The following is a 20,503-nucleotide window of genomic DNA, read 5'->3' as shown; positions in this document are numbered from 1 at the left end:
ATGTTATCGCACCACAATTAAAAGTTGTCTTGAAATTAGTTGAAGAACCTCAAATTTCCATGTCAAGTTGATGACACTCTAGTACTTGTAATACATGTATTATTACTCCTGAAATATTTGATTGAACATTTTATTCAAAATATTTAAACTAGAGCTGTCATAATTTGTTTACTTCCGGTGTGCGTTGACCCCTGACCCCTGAAGGCACCGCGTCCTGCAGTCAGTTAGATGCAGAGAGTGAAACGGTAGCTGAAGATGGAGAGAACTTTTTCCTTTGGAAGTAAAACGGAAGAACCGAGCAGAAAAATTCCTCCAAGTGTCAAATAGAAGGGGGACGAGTGCAGAAGGACGACTTTAGGACTGCTAGGCTAAGCTAGCTTCTTGCCTACTTCCATCTCAACATCTACCTGCAGAGGACCACCTTTGTGTCCCTAAAAGACAGTGGTTTGAAAACGTCCTGGTTAAATGTGGGGACATTGTTGCCACTTCAAACACGACAAAGTGTTGTTGAGAGCAAAGCGCACGAGAACAACATGTTCCACCTCCAACATGATCACATGGTGGCAGAAAAAAAAATTAAATTAAACAACAGTGTCCAAAATAAACACTTCCTAAAGATGACTTTGACTAGATGACTTTTAAGGGAAAAACTAACTTTTATTCGTGATTAATTTAAATTAATGAATTTTAAAATGTGAGATTAATTAGCTATTTTTTTAGCTCTATTGACAGCCCTGATTTAAACGATTTACTACCAAAACCACTTCATATTGAGGATCTAAAATTATGAACCATCCCGATTGTTCTAATTATTTATATTTATTTAGTGATACCTGTGTGATGGAGGACAGGGTGGGGGAGATGGTGGGGGAGAACTGTTTGGAGTGATGTCTCCGTGACTCCCCCCCCATGGGAAGGATGAGCGGGGAGAGCTGTGCCCGTCGTCGTGGCGACGTGCTGAGTGCCGGCTGGCCCTTAGTGCCGAGCAGCGGCGAGTATGAGGAGCAGGAGCTGGAGCTGTAGCCAGGGTTACCGCTAGACACTGACTGCAGGGAGGAGTTACTGAGGGAGGAGTGAAGCGATTGGCTGCTGAGCGAGGACGGCAGGGACGGGGAGGAACCAAGAGATGACTGCAGCGAAGGGTTACTGAGCGACGAGTGCAAGGATGCAGAGCTCAAAGAGTTGGAGAAGGAGTGGCTGCTCAGCGATGACTGGATGTTGGGGTTGCTTAGTGATGACTGCAGGGAGGGGTTACTGAGCGTGCTCGGTGAAGACTCGAGGAGACCTGAGGAGCCAAATAAAAGCGTATGAGCACAACTCGACAAAGAGAACCACGTTAGTTAAAGAAATAAAAAGCACTCAAACAAAATCTTTCATGGTAAGATTTCAGTTCCTAAAACTAAGATGTAATTTAAACTAAAACCAATCATTGTCTTCACTTGAAGTTTTTTGTCTATAAATCCGCAGGACCGCAGAGAGCCTTCATATCTTCTGCCACAAACTAAATACACAAATGTTCAGACTAAAAAGCCTTGACTAAAAAGACTAACAAATTGTAGCACTTACATTTATTTGATGAAAATACACGTTCTTGTTTCTTATTTTTTTATCCTTAGCCCTTAGTTAAGATGCTATAGGCTTAGACTGCCGAGGACACACAAAGCTTCTCTCTCACTCTTACTCTCTCCTTCTACAATAATCCACATTTTATTAATGCACATGACTAATTCAGCTAAAGTCTTTGTGCTTTCCCTCCCCACAGGCTTCTGTGAATGGTGGTTCTGGTTGCCCCTGCAGTGGTCCTGCCGTGCGCCTGGCTTGCTACTCGCAATTATTTGAATCATTTCTGTTATAGGAATTGAATGTATTATACATATTTTACATTGTTCATTCTGTACACATGGCATCATTGTAGTCTGCCCATCTCGGGAGAGGGATCTGTGCCGATGTGAGGGTTCACTTCATCCATAACATTATTAAGGTTTTTTCTGGCAACATTTGAGAGGGATCTGATTTATTTCTGAGAAGCAGGGTATAAATTAAAAGACATGTAACTTTCTGTTGCCACTAGGTGTGCTACGAAAAGAATTATCATATGGATGTCTACAGGGTAAGAATTTCATGACACATGAGAAATATGGGCAAAGGTCTCAAGTATTCACCAGTCTCGATATGCATATCACACAAACCTCGAAATGGCCTGCTTCCGGTACGGTTTCGAGCATGGTCCCAGGAGACTTTATTTCAGTTTACTTGTGTTACATATTCCTACTGAGTTTCAAAATTTTAGGTCAAACGTAGCGCAGGGGCTGCTTAAGTGAATATTTGTACAGGGCGTTATTGAGCCGAATTACAATTTTGAATTATTAAAATGATATCAGGTAACTACATCTTTGACTCTAAATGTGCTTGCCACATTTAGTTACAATTTGAGCATGTTTAGTACCTTAAAAGCTTTGTTGTTTACTGGATACTAGAAAATCTGACTTCCTGTTACCAGTAGGTGGCGCTATGACTGATTCAACTTTACGTCTGTTCAGGCCCAGAGTCTCATCAAACATGTGAAAATTGAAAAGGATCGATGCTCCCACTCGCCGCCGTTTATCAAATTCTTATAATATTCAAAGTGAAGCTTTGTCAAGGTCTTAAGTCTTTTCTGACACCTTAGAGATCAGATTAACCTGTGAGGATCAGGGTGTAAAGCAAAAAACATTTAACTTCCTGTTGCCCCCAGGTGGCGCTATGACTGGGGTTGAGACATGATCATATGGATGTCTACAGGCTAAGGAGGTCATGCTATATGAGAAATATGGAGCAGATTAGATTATGTATGGTAGAGTTAAAACAACTGAAAATGCTCTGCGCGCACATAGTTTAATATTTCTTATGACAAAATGCAATTTTTAAAGCCCAAGGTCTCAAGATCACACTGGTGTTTAATCTCTGGGAGGAGATTGAGTCTTTTACAACTCTAAAAAGTCATGAAAATAGGCTAAAAGGGCAGATTTTAAACGATTACAGTGCCACCAAGTATTGTAAACAAATTCGGGTGTGTTCAGGGGTTCAATGTTTACATATGTTACAATTTTGGTGAGGGGAGGCCAAGTCAGTCAAGTTATGTGTCTTGCCAGATTAATAATAATTCCTTGAAATTTCCTCTACGACTAGTTGTAGCGAGGACCCTAAAAATACGATTTTTACACAACTTGCAAGAAAAACCAGGAACTCATAACTGAAGTGACCTCCACATGAGAATGACTGCAGAAACTAAATTAAACCAAGTTAATGAACCAAGAATTCAATAACACTGAATTCTTTTAATAATCTATTTTCACTATTGGTAAAAGTTCACACCAGTCCAGAGATGTAAAGGTGTGCTCGGACACTCGATCAATGTAATACAAACCCAATGTACCTGGTGTGTGGTGGTGAAAGATGCTGTTGCCTCCTTGTGGATTGGCGGCATTAATACCCAACTGAGTAAGGGTGGAGGCCAGGTTCCCCGTGCTGCCACCCCCACTCAGAGAGGAGGAACCTGGGTAGCAGGGCTCGTCCTGATCAAGTGGTGTGGGCAGCGGGGAGGGGAAGTGGAGACTGGACAGATCAGGCAGCGAACCACCGGTATTGAGGCCCGATGGGACGCCGTGAGTCGGCGTGGACGGCTGCTCCAGGGACGTAAAGATACTAAGAGGAAACAGCGGGTTAAGATTTTCCCCTATGGCTGAAAAGTGATCTTCAAGTGAAATCATTACTGTATTCTATTTAATTGGGCAAGTAATGGTGTATGCCTGAAACAACATGCAACACCACGTTGTCCTAACCCTAACCAGATAACAAAACGTAACACATGGTAAGAGCACCTGGTAGCACAACGTAACAATGCATAAAAATAGTAAGACAACGCAACATGCAATACCATGTAACACAATGTAACACCACGTAACAACATGTAACACCTCAAAACATAATGTAACAAAATGTAACACCACCTAACATAACGTAACAACACGTAACAAAATGTAACACCACCTAACACAATGTAACAACATCTAACAAAAAGTGGCACCAAGAAACTCAACATGTGTGTATGAGTGTGCAGAGTTGTGTTGGGCTCACTTGATGCCAGGAACTTCACAGGACTTGGGTCGGGATGACAGCAGAGGCAACTGGAAAGACAGAGCAATGTGTTTTTGTCTTTTATTTACCTTCTGAAGATCCAGAGATTTCTAAAATGATAGCTTATGTCTGCTAACATGATTAAACATATGTTATCACTTACATAGAACATTGAGATGTTGAATGATAAACTTAAGGTGGAAATATATATGTATCGCATTTCATTATTTCCATTTAAGGTTAATAAAACACTTAATACACCTACCAATTAATACACCTCAGTAAATTGTTCAGGAAGAGCTTTTGCTTAATAAATGTGAAATAGAATCTGTACAGAGAATATAATATTAATCAGAGATTAACAAAGAGAAAATTGTCCCTGTACCTTCTTGGTGTCCCATGGTTTGAGTAGTTTCCCCTCATCCAACACATTCTCTTCAATGGGGGGCACGGGATATGGAAACACTGACAGCAAAACATTCATCGCATTAATATCAAATATGGGTCAAGAAGATGTAGAGCACGGGTACCCACACTTTTTTGGCTTGCAAGCGATCTACGTATGATGTGTTGTTTTTTTTCAATGGCGGGCGATCTACCAGCACTGCCTTGCTGGAAGAAGATGCTTTTCCATGCAGGTGAGGGAATTTCTGTCTGATATTGAGCATATATTTAACGTTACAAACTCTGCCGGGCAGGCATTTTGAAAAGTATGAAGCTACAACCAATTAGCAGCTAAATGCCCCTCCCACCCTTATGTCATTACCCTAAACCTATATAAAAGACAAATTATGAACTAAATACTTTACTATTGACTCAAAATATTGGACAAGCGCTTGAGAACAAACAGGCAAATTAGCAACAACAAGGTAACCCAGAGACAGGAGTTGCATCTAGAGAGGGTATTACTCCACTAGACAGCACTTTATGAATGTGGGGCTACTTGAGGATCGTAGACCTTCTAACAGTATGATGGGAGTCGGAGCCTTCAGTTATTCGCAGAACCAGTTGTAGTTGTTTAGTCCAGGGGGCAGACACACTCCCCTCATTTAAGAGTAGGCCTAAGACTCTCCTCCTCGATAACGCTTATAGTTAGGACTTTAAAGTTGGGGCTGGTTGAGGTTTACAGTTAGGATTGGCTCAGGTTAACAGTTAGAGGTGGCACAGATTTACAGTTAAGGCTTTGTCAGGTAGGGTTAGATAAGTAAAGCCTGGCTCAGGTTTCTAGTGAAGGCTGGCTCAAGTTTATGGCAGGTTTACGGCTCAAGGACCCTTCTTAAACCCTACCAGCTCTCACTTACTTTGCAATCAATAGCTTGCAGGATGGCGACTGATCCAGTTTTAGTCAGGTTTATTGAGGATTTTCAAAACTCGAAAGTATAAATGGGCATTATCAAATTACAATTAAACTGGTGATGAAACTGTTTTTGCATGTGTGGCTCTTTCCAAATAAAACAACAGTTCAATTCCCTGAACTGTTTCTCTAAAGATTTTTAGTTGATCAACATTCATGAGCGACATGTACATTTTCCAGTATCTTATGTATTTTATTGACTACCTGAGCGTCTGTTGCTCTGGGTGGTAAGGCTGGGTCCTCCTGAGGTGAAGGCATTTCTTATATGAGGGTTCATCACGCTGGTGTGGAGGGCCGAGTCAGAGTTTGTCCTGGGCGGAAGGAAAAACTCAGTGTTAAAGGATTTAAGGAATGAGAGAAAGGGAGAAAATCTGTCAGGTGAATCTTCATTCTCCAACTCAGACTGAGTTCAAAAGTAAAATAAACTGTCACAACTGGGAACATTAAACAGAAGCTCCAAATTATTCATTTCTTCTCACAAATGACGACGTCAGATGAGAAACTATTCAGACTTGCACTCAAGCGATTTATAAGAATCTTTTGAAATTGGACAATTATTCAAAGCATTTCAGAAATGCACTACAGTCCAAACCTATTCTAATCCAAACCCACAAATATTGAAGCAATAACAAAGGATCCAGGTAAGGCAGTGACTGAGACACCCCTGTCTACTTCCAGTGAGTTCAGAGATGTGAACATTGAAGCACACGCAGAACGAGGCTTTCTTTGTGTTAGCTGCATCATCAAAATCTCCTAACGTAGCACTGGTTATGGATCTAAAATGAACGGCCAGCCCGATTGAACCCAGGTTGTAGTTTTTTGTAGGACTTCATGGATCGGCCATAATAAAAACACTTTGTCTATGATGGACTTTGTAGTTGTACCATCAGATTTGTGACTGTGTGTCTTGGAGAAGAGGCAGAACTATTAACTAATCGTCACCTGGTTGTGAGTTGGTGTGGTACCACCAAGTCTGAGGCCAGAGTTTCTGCCGGAAAACGCTGTAGTGACAGTTCTAGATTGGGAGTGACTAACCGCTCCAAGTCAAAGGGTCTCATGTGTCTCTGCACACATGGCATCCGTTGTAGTCTGTCCATCCCGGGAGTGGGATCCCTCCTCTGATGTTTTCACTGAGGTTTCTTCCCTTTCTTTCCCATAGAAGGGTTTTTCATTTTTTGGAGAGTTTTTCCTGTGCCACATGAGGGTTTTGGGACAGAGGATGTCGCATGTGCACAGACTGTAAAGCCATCTGCGTCAGCGTACCAGACGGTGATGGAGGAGCAGAGGATGGACTCCATGATGGCCGTGTAGAAGTGCACCATCATCGTCTTTGGCAGGTTGAATTTCTTCAGCTGCCTCAGGAAGAACAACCTCTGCTGAGCCTTCTTGGTGATGGAGCTGATGTTCAGCTCCCACTTGAGGTCCTGGGTGATGATGGAGCCCAGGAAACGGAAGGAGTCCACAATAGTGACGGGGGAGTCACAGAGGGTGATGGGGGAAGGTGGGACTCTGTTCCGCCGGAAATCCACAACCATCTCCACTGTCTTCAGAGCGTTGAGCTCCAGGTTGTTCTGGCTGCACCAGGACACCAGATGGTCAGACTCCACCTGTAGGCGGACTCATCCCCACCAGAGATCAGTCTAATGAGGGTGGTGTCATCCACAAACTTCAGGAGAAGAGCAGAGGGGAAAGAACGCAGCCTTGGGGGAACCGGTGCTGATGGTCCAGGAGGCTGAGACATGTTTCCCAGCTTCATATGCTGCTTCCTGTCAGACAGGAAGTCTGTGATCCACTGTGGTGGAGACGGTTTGCATTGTTCTCCTATTGGTTATTCGCCATGTGCATGTATGCATTGAGTGCAGAACCTCAAGTAAACCAAGCAATGTTTCTTGTGTGAACTCAACCTCCGAGTGAGCCTGATTATTTTATTGATAGGTAGTCGCATAGACACAACAAATTGGCAATGAGAAATCTACGAACCTAACAAGCAAATGGAGCTTAAAAGTACGTGGAATGAGGAGTTGGCTGGAGGGAAGGAGAGTGGAAACGAACAACAGCAGTAGAGGAGTAGCAAGGCTAATGGAGAACGCGTGAGTAAAAGTGAATAGCTCACAGTAAACAACGCAGAAGTGCACGTAAACGCTAAATATCAGACTAAAGATGGCTTACGTTGGAAAGGTAGACGAGTTTGATAGTGCCAATGAAGACTGGGAAGCATACATGGAAAGAGTGGAATTGTATTGTAATGCCAATGATGTGGAGAAAGAGAAGAAACACATTGGACACATTTTCTCGAACCCGACCGCATCACACCATGCCCGATTCTAATGTCTAACTATTCTTAACTACTCTTTAAAGTAGCAGACTTTTATTACTATGCTATTATATTGTCATTATGTCATAAGTGGCATAAAATGGTCTGAAAATTGCAATAATATCGCATATCGCAATAAATGTTGGTGCAATAATCGCACAACAAAAATGTGATATCGTGACAGAAGTATTAGAGACTGGTTTTCTGGGCAGACTAAGTTAGCTTGTTTTATATATATATTTATGTATATTAATATATATTTATTCTCGATAAGTCATAACGTAACACTATATAGCCCGGATCAACGAGTCTGCGATCATTATGCATTTATTTATGTTTGAGCGCGACTGTAGTCATATTGCCTGTTGATCTGATACTGTGAGATGTTTTGATGCAAGGAATTTAAAGTGAAAAAATTATTACGCCACAAGAGATTAATGCGGTTCGTTAACATTTTATGATCCGAATAGTTTTGTTATTTTCCATTGTGATGTTAAATTGTTTACTCTGGGTCTCCGCCGTGAGATTGGTGAGTGAGCTAGTCGGTACTCCACTTATTGCCGCTCTCACAACCACCATCGTCCCTTCTCAGTATTTCCCCTCGGTTTCCTCTCACCCCCCTTTTCCCCCCCTTCACATGTGCATGTACACACACACACACACACACACACGTGTTTGTTGGTTTACAAACACGTGTGTTTAAGTGTTATAGGGATTGTTGGTTGCAGTTATAGGTGATCTTGGGTCTGTGTTGCTGTGAGTTAATAAACCCAGTTATACTTTAAATAACCATTTTCCTGTGTTTAATTGGGCATTTATTTGGTGGTGACAGTGGACATACATTGTCAGTGCTCAAACTCTCAAGGAGTATCAATATAACTTATGAGTCTTGATTTAAAATATTGGTTGTTAGAAACTGCATCCAATCTCACTTTGGACCAGCAGCCTTGGTTGACCATATTTCTCCTGAAGTGCTACGAGGGCAGTGAAATAAGGTTATATTATATATTATTTATATATTCCATAGGCAGAGGCTATGAACAAATCACACACACAAATGAACACATTTTCTCGAACCCGACCGCATCACACCATGCCCGATTCTAATGTCTAACTATTCTTAACTACTCTTTAAAGTAGCAGACTTTTATTACTATGCTATTATATTGTCATTAAGTGGCATAAAATGGTCTGAAAATTGCAATAATATCGCAATAAATGTTGGTGCAAAATTTGATATTGTGACAGCCCTATAAGAGACTGGTTTTCTGGGCAGACTAAGAAGTTTCTGTTCTCCTCAGTCTAATTGGAGCTAAGACGTAATCTCCTACGCAACCTAGTTAGCCCAGCCAAACTGTCCAGCAAGACACTGATGATATTCAGAAGATTTTGCAAAACCATCTGAAACCTAAACCTCTAGAGATTTAAGTGATTTAGATTCCATTAAAGAAGTCAAGCGAAGGATGAAAGCATTTCTGACTACATGGCAGAACTGCGCAAACTTTCACAAAAGCACATTCATGAGTGGGGGTTTTTGGCTTGTAGTTTGTGAGGTGTTTAAAGCCTCTCCAAACCGAAGCAGAGTCACTTGCTCGCTTATACCTCAGTGTGGCATGTTTGTACATACCTTGCCATGCTTTCACGTACACATTGCAAAAATATCACACCTGAAGTGGGCCGCAAAAGCATTAGTACATGGGGACCAGGGTGTTCAATGGTTTTGGACAACGCCCCTTAGAGGTTTTCCGTGCAGGTCTAACTGGTAAGAGGCACCGGGGTAGACCGTAAAAGGTCTCATTGGAGCATGTTTCTGTCTTTTTTTATTTTAATTATTATAATATATAACGTCACGTGTTAGTTTATAACATGTGGAGTCCCCCAAGGTTCGATCTTAGGGCCGACTTTATTCAACATCTACATGCTCCCCAAACGACTATCGCCCCATAGATCTTCTGTGCCAGTGCATTGAGCAAATCAAAGACTGGATGTGTCAAAATGTCCTACAACTAAATGAAGACAAAACTGAGATCATTGTATTTGGTGCTAAAAAAGAAAGGTTTAAAGTAACCCAACACCTTCACTCTCTGTCCCTGAAAACATCAAATAAAGCCAGAAATCTGGGGGTTATTATGGATTCAGATTTACACTTGGAGAGTCACATCAAATCAGTAACAAAATCGGCCTACTACCACCTCAAAAATGTAGTACGACTTAGAGGGCTCATGTCAGCTCAAGACTTAGAAACACTTGTACATGCCTTTATAACTAGTAGGCTAGACTATTGTAATGGTCTGCTTGCAGGTCTTCCAAAAAAAACTGTCAGGCAGCTCCAGCTTGTTCAGAACGCTGCTGCTAGAGTTCTAACAAAGACCAAAAAATGTGAGCACATTACACCAATTCTTATATCCTTACATTGGCTCCCAGTATGTCAGAGAATTAATTTCAAAATCCTACTGCTCACATATAAATCACTACATGGTTTAGGGCCAAAGTATATCACTGATATACTTCCACTACATAAGCCTTCAAGATCACTAAGATCTTCTGACACCAATCTGTTAGTGATTCCCAGAGTAAATACAAATCATGGGAAAGCATCATTTAGTTACTACGCAACAAACAGCTGGAATAAACTTCCTGAAGATTTAAGACTTGCCCCAACTCTGACCACGTTTAAAACAAGACTGAAAACGTTTATGTTCAGCTTCGCCTTCTGCTAAATTTGACCTACATTGCACTTTTAACCTCTGCCTTTAATTAAACAATTTAAATAAGTTTTTAATTTATAATTTTATTTGCTGTTTTTAATTGTCTTTTAATTCCTGCATTTTATTTCACTTTTTTGTATGAAATGTTATGATGTGAAGCACTTTGAGTCTGCCTTGTGTATGAAAAGCGCTATACAAATAAACTTGCCTTGCCTTGCCTTATAAAAGTAATGGCAAAGGTACAAAAAAAGACAAAACAGGAGGGAAAAAGAAAGAATACTAACCCAACCACACAGCATATAAAATCACGTTCGCGCAAAAATTTCGATTGTTTCATCAGGTTGAGTTAGTATCATTAGAAGTGTTTTTTTTTTATTTGGCAGGATAAAGTCTAGCCCGGAGGGGTCGACTCGGTCCAACACTCCATATCTTGATGGAGAGAAGTTCGGCGGTTTTACCCAGTCAAAGAATCCTGTACCCATTTTCAATGTTCCCATAGCTTAAGAAATAAAGGGCCATTCATCTCTGTCGAAAGCATTTAATGAGTCCAGGGACACTGCCAGGCCCCTTACATTATTATCCTTCAGACTGTATTGTGTTTAAAAGCCTCCTGACGCTGGGTCTTCGGGGTCCTTGTTTTTTTCCAAGATCAGGCCAATGTTGGCTAGCGACAATGCTTCATGCTGAGTTGTGTTAAAGCTGTAATTATAAGTTCTGGTTAGGTGAGAGGTCAGCTTGTTTTGAAAGGTTTTAAACCACTCTGCAGGGAACCCACCTGGGCCTGGCGATTTTCCACTGTGCATCAAAGCCATTGCTTCTAATATCTCCTTTTCCTGAATGGAGTTTTCCAAAGATTTCTGCTGTTTTTCTGTTGGTGTAGGTAATTTGATTATAGAAAATAATGTGTCAAGTTCCTCTTTAGTGCTGTTATTATCCGTTTTGTATGATGAGTTGTAGAATGATACAAAAACAGAGTTCATATTTTTCCCTCCTGGGTCTCATATTTCTGCTATGGTGTAAAAATTTTGTTTCTGGTTAATTAGGCGGCCAGATCTTTCCAATTTCATAGTTGTTGCGGATGCTTTCTCGCTCAGAATCGAGTTTAGTGCTGCTCTGATACTTTACTTTACTTTACTTTAATTAGATTTGACCTGGTTCCCCTACTCTTATGCGCCGGCTCTTCCTTTTTTAAGTATGTTTCCAGTTCATTCTGCTTCTGAAGTTTTTTCCGGTGTGACATATATGAGACAGTGAACCCTCTGATGTAGGCTTTTGCAGATTCCCAAAGAAATTCAGGGTTTGTTTCACTGTTGTCATTAATGTCAAAGAAGAAATATAACTCCATCCTCCAACCTCCATCTTTTTTTTTTAAAAGCCTTGTCAGTGAGTCCATTCAATTAAATTAAATTCATTTTATTTTGTATAGCCCAAAATCGCAAATTACAAATTTGCCTCAGAGGGCTTTACAGTCTGTACACATGCAACATCCTCTGTCCCGAAACCCACCATCAGCACAGGAAAAACTCCCTAAAAAATGAAAAAACCCTTCCAAGAGGGAAAAAAGGGAAGAAACCTTAGGGAGAACGTCAGAGGAGGGATCCCACTCCCGGGATGGACAGACTACAATGGATGCCATGTGTACAGAATGAACACCACCTAAAACTGTAAAGGAAGATCTGCGTTCCTCTGTTTCTGCTGCTATTGTTGTCTTTTGTTGAACACGGACGTATCTGAGTTAGCTTTACATGTACAGACTACAAATGGGTTGGCCTTGTGTATAGCAACTCCTCTGCTATTTGAGGTAAACGATGAGTAGTAAACCTGGCCTACCCAGTCTCGTTTAAGTTTCACATGCTCCTTGTCCACTAGATGGGTTTCTTGTAAGAAAACAATTTGTGTCTCGTCTTTTTTGAGAAGGCGTGATATTTTCTTCCACTTAATTGGATGGTGGAACCCTTTTACATTAAATGTACAGTAGGGTTAGTACAGTACAGTTTGATACTATTTATCCCTGACATTTCCTACTTCCTTCTCTGTCACAGAGAGATGCTGTCTTTTTAGAGACCTCCTCGAAGCACTCTGAAGAAGTATTAACTGACCCTTGCTGACCTAGTTCAGATGGATGTTTTTCTCTGGGGGTGTGGTACAGAGCCTAACATTTAAGAACACTAAATTACAAAAAACAACTCAAAAACATAAACTTAAACTTATTGAACTTATTACATGAACAGGTCTGATTTAGGTTAGAGAGACACTTTGGTGACATTGGAAACCAGAGTCAACAGTTCTGGTATACCCCTCTGGTCCTCACTTTACAGCACATGAGCTCAGGCAGTGACAATAAAAGAAACAAAAATGAGACATAGCAGGACTAAATAAATAAGGGAAGAATCAATATTTAGAAAAGAATTAGGATCTGGGATTTCTTTTAAGGCAGAAACGATTCCTTTTTACTAATCAGGGATCTTACTTTATGATCCGACGCAGAATTGGGACTGCAACATACTTCATCACGAGTGCTTACAGCGTCCAAAGAAAAAAAGGACCTTTATTAAGTATTACCGCCAAAGAAAAAAAGTAAAATAAATCAAATCGGATCGGACACATTCATTTCACCCACAGATTTTGACTTCCCCAGTAGGAAAAAAGAGGAGAAGGATAAGGAGGATTCACCTGTTGAGTGCAGTGGTGGGGAGATGAAACAACTGGCTTTTATCTCCAGGGAAGTTTCCGGAACAATTCCTTTTCATGATCGACAAGAAAAAATAGTTACTTCCTCCACCGAGCGAGAACATTGAAAAGCAAAAATAAAAGGAGGTCTGGAAGAGCAAGCAAACGAGGTAGATGAAGGAAGAGAGCAAAGGAAGGAAGGAGGTTGACGTGTCGCCTGATGAGGGTAATGCAGCCTCTACTCATTAACTCATCAGGGATCTTTATGATCTCAGGCAGCATAGGGCCTGCAACATAGATTATCATGAGTGCTCACAATGTCCAAAGAAAAAAAGGACCTTTATTGAGTGTTGCAAATTAGCAATTAATATGTCAATTCAATTTACTTTAGCTGATATAAAAAAATGTCCAATGCAATGCCTTGACTTTTTGACCAACAGTCCTCAACCAGAATCTACTGATTTCATAAACCCTTTTGCAAGGAGGTCTTTATTTGACAGGCTTTTAACATAGTTTTAATATATCAGGGTACTTCTTTCCGGATTCATTGCCTTTGGCCATGTTTACCTCTCATCTCACACAATGGTCCAACATAATTTTGGCATGGTCTTTTTCAATTTCAAGAAATATGGAATATTAAGTTATTTATTCTTCAGCATGTATTAAAACCACAGAAGAAGAGTTCGGACAAACATCCTCTTCCTGAGCTGCATTTACCAGAACTGCACCTGAAAGCTGGCATGAGGAGCACCAGGTTAAATAAACACAAAACTAGAACCAAAGATATAACGATGACATGTTTACAAAGATGGCCCAACCTAAACACTCTTTACTCGGCTCAGGACCAAGACCAGCCTCTCTTCGATGGGGAAGGCTTCTCTTGTTAGAAGAACAGAAGGAATTTGACTGGAAACTGCTTGTAGAAAAAGAATAAAAAAGGGACAGATTCCCAGAAAGGAGGAAGTGCAAAAGAATGAATCCTGTTAGTTGTCTAGAGGTCAGTGTGCCTCAGTAAGATCCATGAAAACCTCTGTGAAGTCTCAGTGTCACCTGAAGTGATTCTGTCACACGGCAGAGGGACAAAGCAGTCCTTAAGTGGAGGTTCAATGCCTTGCTCTTGGAGGGAAGGGCCGAACTTGAGACTTTACGTCTCTGCCACATCTCTATTTCTTTAAGTTATGAAAGCAGACAGGAGGCTGTTAAACCTTTAGGTGGAGAGTAAACAAACACTATGACGCTTTAAATTCTACAATGTACTGCGAAGACATCATTGAGTTTCATTAAACCTGCAGACATAACCACAAAGTGTCTGTCTCATCGTGTTGTTTTCAACCATCTGAGGCATCACAAAGGCTTCCGAAAGGTTTTCCAAGAGAAGCTAAGTCAATAACAAACAGGCAACAGACGGGTAAGGGGGAGACAATACCTTCTCCAGCTGGGGTCAGGAGGCGGGGACAAGTAGGCAGAGTTATACGGCGAGTTATCCACCTGAGACGACCACTGGTTAAGGAACAAGAAGACAAATGATGGTAATCTTTCGGATTCTAAATAGAGGTTTAATTGGTTATAAAATAGCTCAAGGTAACTGTTGGAGCCATAATGCCGGTTTTGTTGTTTTCGTTTATCTTGAAGGAAACACCCCCAACCCATCTGAACACAGGGGGGCACATTACTAGTAAAATGCATATAAGTAAGTGCCTGCTAACGAAAACAGGTGTGGATGGGAAGCAGACAGTTGTAGCAGTTTTTGACTGTCGCAGGTGTCAACGAGGTGGCATCTTATGCTGTGTGGTGCCTGTAAATAAAGTATTGCAAGGAAATTGACATCGGTAATTGTATGAGGAGCACGGATTGAAGACACACAGCGCACTGGACAGTGGATTTTGCTTATGGCAGAACACACGTCACAACATGTTCCCCCCCTTTTCCCTAGTGGCTGTAACACATAGAACACTCAGTCAGCCTCAATGTTGTTTCTTCATCAACATAGTTTCTTTTGACTCAATCCCACATACGAATATTTACATTAACACTAAATGTGGATTCATCCATCACTGAAAAAAGTCCAAATAAGTTGCTACTTCTTCCATGGACCCGCTGATTGAGGAGATCACTGATGAAACCACATGTGTGTGTCTTCAGTAGGATCCCATGGGCTCAGAGACGAAAGACAAAGGAAGTGAGACTGGTTTGAGAGACGGTTGTAAAAAGAATGTTTGTGATGGACAGTAGACTGAAGGATACTGGTCGGTTGCGGTACGGTCGGGCTGGTGAGACAAACCGGCGGTCCCTCTGGACTCGCTCCACCAGGCCGTGATGTCGAGTAGATCGGTTGGACTCCAGTATGGAGGGGAAGGAGCCCTGAATAGGAAAGGAACAGTGATCCAATCAGGACTTTGTTATGAGAGGTGCATGTATTCAACCGTTCTAATGTCTAAGGAAAAGGAAACAGCCACATAAAGAAATCGAGCCCATCAAATCAGTAAGCGACTAAGCCAGTCGCAATATGCGCTAAAATGACCTATCGTGCACACTCTCTGAAATCCGCTCCGTCTCTCCCTGCAGCCGCGGAGCGCATCGCCCTGATGGCGGTCGAAGCCCCGCGTTAAACCTCCCAGGTTAAACCTTCCCGTGTTAAACCTCCATGGCTGCCGCGGCGCCCGTTTCCACTGGACACATTTTCTCGAACCCGACCGCATCACACCATGCCCGATTGTCGAACTATTCCTAGGTCTTTAAAGTAGCAGACTTTTATTACTATGCTATTATATTGTCATTATGTCATAAGTGGCATAAAATGGTCTGAAAATTGCAATAATATCGCATATCGCAATAAATGTTGGTGCAATAATCGCACAACAAAAATTTGATATCGTGACAGAAGTATTAGAGACTGGTTTTCTGGGCAGACTAAGTTAGCTTGTTTTATATATATATTTATGTATATTAATATATATTTATTCTCGATAAGTCATAACGTAACACTATATAGCCCGGATCAACGAGTCTGCGATCATTATGCATTTATTTATGTTTGAGCGCGACTGTAGTCATATTGCCTGTTGATCTGATACTGTGAGATGTTTTGATGCAAGGAATTTAAAGTGAAAAAATTATTACGCCACAAGAGATTAATGCGGTTCGTTAACATTTTATGATCCGAATAGTTTTGTTATTTTCCATTGTGATGTTAAATTGTTTACTCTGGGTCTCCGCCGTGAGATTGGTGAGTGAGCTAGTCGGTACTCCACTTATTGCCGCTCTCACAACCACCATCGTCCCTTCTCAGTATTTCCCCTCGGTTTCCTCTCACCCCCCTTTTCCCCCCCTTCACATGTGCATGTACACACACACACACACACACACACACACACACACACGTGTTTGTTGGTTTACAAACACGTGTGTTTAAGTGTTATAGGGATTGTTGGTTGCAGTTATAGGTGATCTTGGGTCTGTGTTGCTGTGAGTTAATAAACCCAGTTATACTTTAAATAACCATTTTCCTGTGTTTAATTGGGCATTTATTTGGTGGTGACAGTGGACATACATTGTCAGTGCTCAAACTCTCAAGGAGTATCAATATAACTTATGAGTCTTGATTTAAAATATTGGTTGTTAGAAACTGCATCCAATCTCACTTTGGACCAGCAGCCTTGGTTGACCATATTTCTCCTGAAGTGCTACGAGGGCAGTGAAATAAGGTTATATTATATATTATTTATATATTCCATAGGCAGAGGCTATGAACAAATCGCTGACATTGGGAGTTTCAGAATGTGGGTAACAGGTTGTGGCTGCTGGAGTGACACATTTTACATTGGGGTAAACTACCGGTGAAAGTGGGCTGTCCAGGACCAGGCATGGATGATATATAGGTAGGGGCTTGGGCAGTGACTGGCGGTGCAGGTACATGGTGAATAGATAATGGTGCAGCATGAGCAGTAGCTATTGAGGGCAAATAGTTATCCTGGATGGGCCCTACGCCTTGCTGTGTCATCTGAGGCATGGGAAGGCTGGCTGATAGAGGCCATGTTGAGGAAGTTAAAGCCAAATGAGGATGAGAATCAGCATACATCAGGTTTGGGGGGGCAGGAGTGAATATCCTGGAGGGAGGTAGATTATAAAAAGAAGTGGATGCATTTCCATGGTGAGATGGGGGAGTAAGAGCAGACACTCCACCTTGATCTTCAGGGATTGTATCTAATAAACAAGTGGAAACAAGTTGAGCTGATTTTAGCTCTTGTTCTTTAATTCAAAAGCGTTGGTTAATGTCGAGACTGTCAGAGATGGAGAGCCAACCCAGTCGTTCCCAATATGGCAGACGTTCCTCCAGCTCGACTTAGACTGTTTAAGCCCCCCTTCTGGTCCACAGGCATGGACTGTTTTGGGCCCTTCACTGTTAAGGTTGACCGGGGCACAGACAAAAGGTGGGGCCTGCTACTCAAATGCCTAACACCACGCTGCATTTATCTTGAGCTGCTTGATAATATGAATACAGATACATTCCTAATGGCCTTCAGAAGATTTGTGTCACGCAGAGGCAAAACCCTTTGAAGGGAAACCCTTTGAACTACTCTCCGACTGTGGGACTGATTTCAGAGGAGAAACAAAGCTAAAAGGTGCCTTTGAGGCCATGGTACCAGCCTTAAAGAACAATTGGCCCACACACAAGTAAACTTCCAGTTCAATCCTTCATCTGCCCCACATTTTGGTAGAAGCTGGGAACGGGAGATAAAATCAATCAAAATGGCCCTCAAGGTTGCATTAGAAAATCAACCAAAAACAGAAACTGTTTTGTACACAGTCTTGATTGAAGTTGAAGGCATTCTAAATTCAAAACCTCTCGGATATATCTCCTCAGACCTTGCTGATCCGGACCCAGTCACAACAAATATGCTACTGATGGGGCGGCCTGACTCCTCCCTTCCTCAGGCAGTCTACTGTACAAGTGAACTCCTTCAGAAGAAGATGGTGTCACAGTCAGATCCTGGCCGATCGTTTCTGGACAGCCTTCGTTGGTTATTACCTTCTAAACTTAAAAAGAAGGCAAAAGTGGAAAAGTTCTCACTAGGACCAGACAAGTGGATCACATCGCTCCGGTTCACAGGTCTTTACACTGGCTTCCTGTCAAACAAAGAATTGACTTCAAAACCTTGCTGCTAGTTTATAAAGCACTGAATGGTTTAGGGCCAAAGTAGATTTCTGATCTGCTGATACGTTATGAACTGCCACGAACCCTCAGGTTGTCCGGTACTGGTCTATCTGTTCCCAGAGTCAGAAAGAAGGCATAGAGAAGCAGCGTTCAGTTTCTCTGCTCCACATATCTGGAACAAAGTTCCAGATAAGGAACAAAGTTCCAGATACAGAGCTGCAGGTCTGCTGAGTACCTCAGGTCCTTTAAATCCAGATTAAAGACTTTTCTGTTTGCTGGTGCCTTTAATTGACTGTTTCTGCGAGTCGGAATCCTTAAAGACATTCTTAAATTACATTACATACAATTTTATCCTATTTCAAATTTTTTAACGTCTTTTTTTATCCTTTTAATGACTATTTCCTTCATGTTTCAATGTATCAATGTCTTAACTGTTTATAAATCTCCTTGCTTTATGTTTTTAATGGTTTTATGTGAAGCACTTTGAATTGCCTTGTTGTTGAAATGTGCTATACAAATAAAATTGCCTTGCCTTGCTTCCAGATTAATACCACTACCTGCAATAACCGACAAAGAGGCCAAATAAAACACATTTGCTGCACAAATTGGGGGCAGCTGCATGCAATTTGCCCTCCTTCCCACAGGAGGCACCAAGTGGTGAGCCACCTCCAACACCATAAATAGAGGTCTAGTTGAGGCCAACTTCCTGTTGTGTATCCTGACACGAGTGTTTGGTCAGTTTCCATGTGTCTGTTTGACTGATTCCAATGTAAGTAGAGCTTTATTTTGTTTATCCATAAAATGATGTAGTTTAGTTTGTATATGATTGTATTTGGTTGTTAGGACCTAGAGACTGACTACCCTATTATGACATATCAAATGTTACAATCTCCTTTCTCTTCTTTTTATATAGGCCGCTGAAATATGATGCAAGCAACCGAATAAAATGCCATGTCTGAATAAACCAGAAAGGTTGATTAAACCTTGTTTCTTGTTGGTTTGTGGCTCCAGTATTTGTAAATCCAGAATATTGGTTATTCGTCCCTGTTAGCTCAGGGTGGTGCCCAATTATTTATTTTGAGAACTACCTTGGTGATGATTAATAATTCTATTGATGTCAATAATTTAATTGCACACTTGCTATTAACCAATACAACCCCCATATATATATATATATATATATATATATATAAACTGAAGGTGCTTTTACTTATAAAAAATAAAAAGCACCTTCAGTTCAAATTAATAGTTTGTAAATGTTATGCAATATCGCAATGCAAAGTAGGTAGGAAGGTATCCGCTTATGAATCAGATTGAAACTTAATGTGTTCTTTTCTAGTAGTGACAGAAACTGCCCCCCCCCCACCCTCATACTGCCCCTTCTTAAAAAGTCTGGAATTGTAGAAGAAACTTTCTTTTTTTCTTTGTGCACGCAGTTCCGGCTTTACACACGCACACAAATGTCTATGTGCCCCTGTGATGCTACCCCTCGTCACCTGAACTGTTCGCCCGACTGCTTCCCTGAACACCCCTCTGTAAAGTTGTGAACCTTGGAGTAACACTGATTCAGATCCCAATAGGTACTTTTTCAATAGGCGAACTAGAGTTGGAGTCACCTGGAAGTCTGGAGGGCTCCTGCCGATCTGGTTCACATTGGGTAGCGAGCCGCCGTAGTAGACGCCTTGATTCCTTGACAGGCGGATCTTCTGGGCCTGAAGCTGATCGGACAACATGGCACAAAACAAGTAAACATCACCAAATCATGAGCCATGACTCTAGAAATATACTACACCCCGAAAGCACCACATCATGAGCCTTCGGCTGTCACGACAACTACTTTTTGTTGTGCGATATATTGCGATGAATAATTAATTCTAATTTACAGACCATTTCATGCCACTGATGACATAATATAATCGCACAATAATGCAAGTACGCCCTTTTAAAGAACAAATAACATTTTAATCTTCAGAATATTTAGACATTAGAATCAATAGATAAATAAAAAAAACCAAAATAAATACACCTTTGCTAACAAAAAAGTGCAAAGGGTTCGGACCGGGGCGAAGAATCGGGCCTTGCGTTCAAAAAAATGTGTTCACCGGAAAGACTCGCTGCTCCAGCAGAGAGGTTGGCCGGGGAGCTACAACCGCCAGCAGGGCGCCGCGCTCCGTGGCTGAAGAGAA

The 20,503-nt window shown here is 41.4% G+C and overlaps 1 protein-coding gene and 2 long non-coding RNA genes across 8 annotated transcripts in view; all 3 read right to left on the bottom strand.

The window, feature by feature from the left end:
* LOC120809993 (CREB-regulated transcription coactivator 2) overlaps window positions 1-20,503 on the bottom strand; it is a 28,411-nt gene that overhangs the window by 6,045 nt on the left and 1,863 nt on the right. For 2 of the 6 annotated variants that reach the window (XM_040164171.2, XM_040164174.2), the window contains exons 2-10: window positions 19,934-20,035; window positions 15,407-15,523; window positions 14,589-14,656; window positions 13,166-13,234; window positions 5,675-5,781; window positions 4,502-4,581; window positions 4,117-4,166; window positions 3,416-3,684; window positions 834-1,285 (exon numbers count right to left, since the gene is read on the bottom strand). In XM_040164171.2, coding sequence (XP_040020105.2) covers window positions 834-1,285; window positions 3,416-3,684; window positions 4,117-4,166; window positions 4,502-4,581; window positions 5,675-5,781; window positions 13,166-13,234; window positions 14,589-14,656; window positions 15,407-15,523; window positions 19,934-20,035 — 1,314 coding nt within the window. The remainder of the gene's footprint in view (window positions 1-833; window positions 1,286-3,415; window positions 3,685-4,116; window positions 4,167-4,501; window positions 4,582-5,674; window positions 5,782-13,165; window positions 13,235-14,588; window positions 14,657-15,406; window positions 15,524-19,933; window positions 20,036-20,503) is intronic. The other 4 variants (XM_040164173.2, XM_078094188.1, XM_040164175.2 and 1 more) reach the window with 3 other exon arrangements.
* On the bottom strand, window positions 6,635-9,970 carry LOC144389466 (uncharacterized). Its single transcript, XR_013453552.1, has 2 exons — window positions 8,939-9,970; window positions 6,635-7,844 (listed from the first exon to the last, which is right to left on the bottom strand). It is a non-coding gene; the product is annotated as an uncharacterized LOC144389466 (long non-coding RNA).
* Window positions 11,017-11,366, bottom strand: LOC144389467 (uncharacterized). The gene is made up of 2 exons (XR_013453553.1): window positions 11,268-11,366; window positions 11,017-11,191 (listed from the first exon to the last, which is right to left on the bottom strand). It is a non-coding gene; the product is annotated as an uncharacterized LOC144389467 (long non-coding RNA).

Source organism: Gasterosteus aculeatus, chromosome 20 (assembly GCF_964276395.1).
Source record: "Gasterosteus aculeatus chromosome 20, fGasAcu3.hap1.1, whole genome shotgun sequence".
NCBI classification, from domain to species: Eukaryota; Metazoa; Chordata; class Actinopteri; order Perciformes; family Gasterosteidae; genus Gasterosteus; species Gasterosteus aculeatus.
The sequence above is the reverse complement of the archived record's forward strand: the minus strand, read 5'-3'. Positions and strand labels throughout refer to the sequence as shown.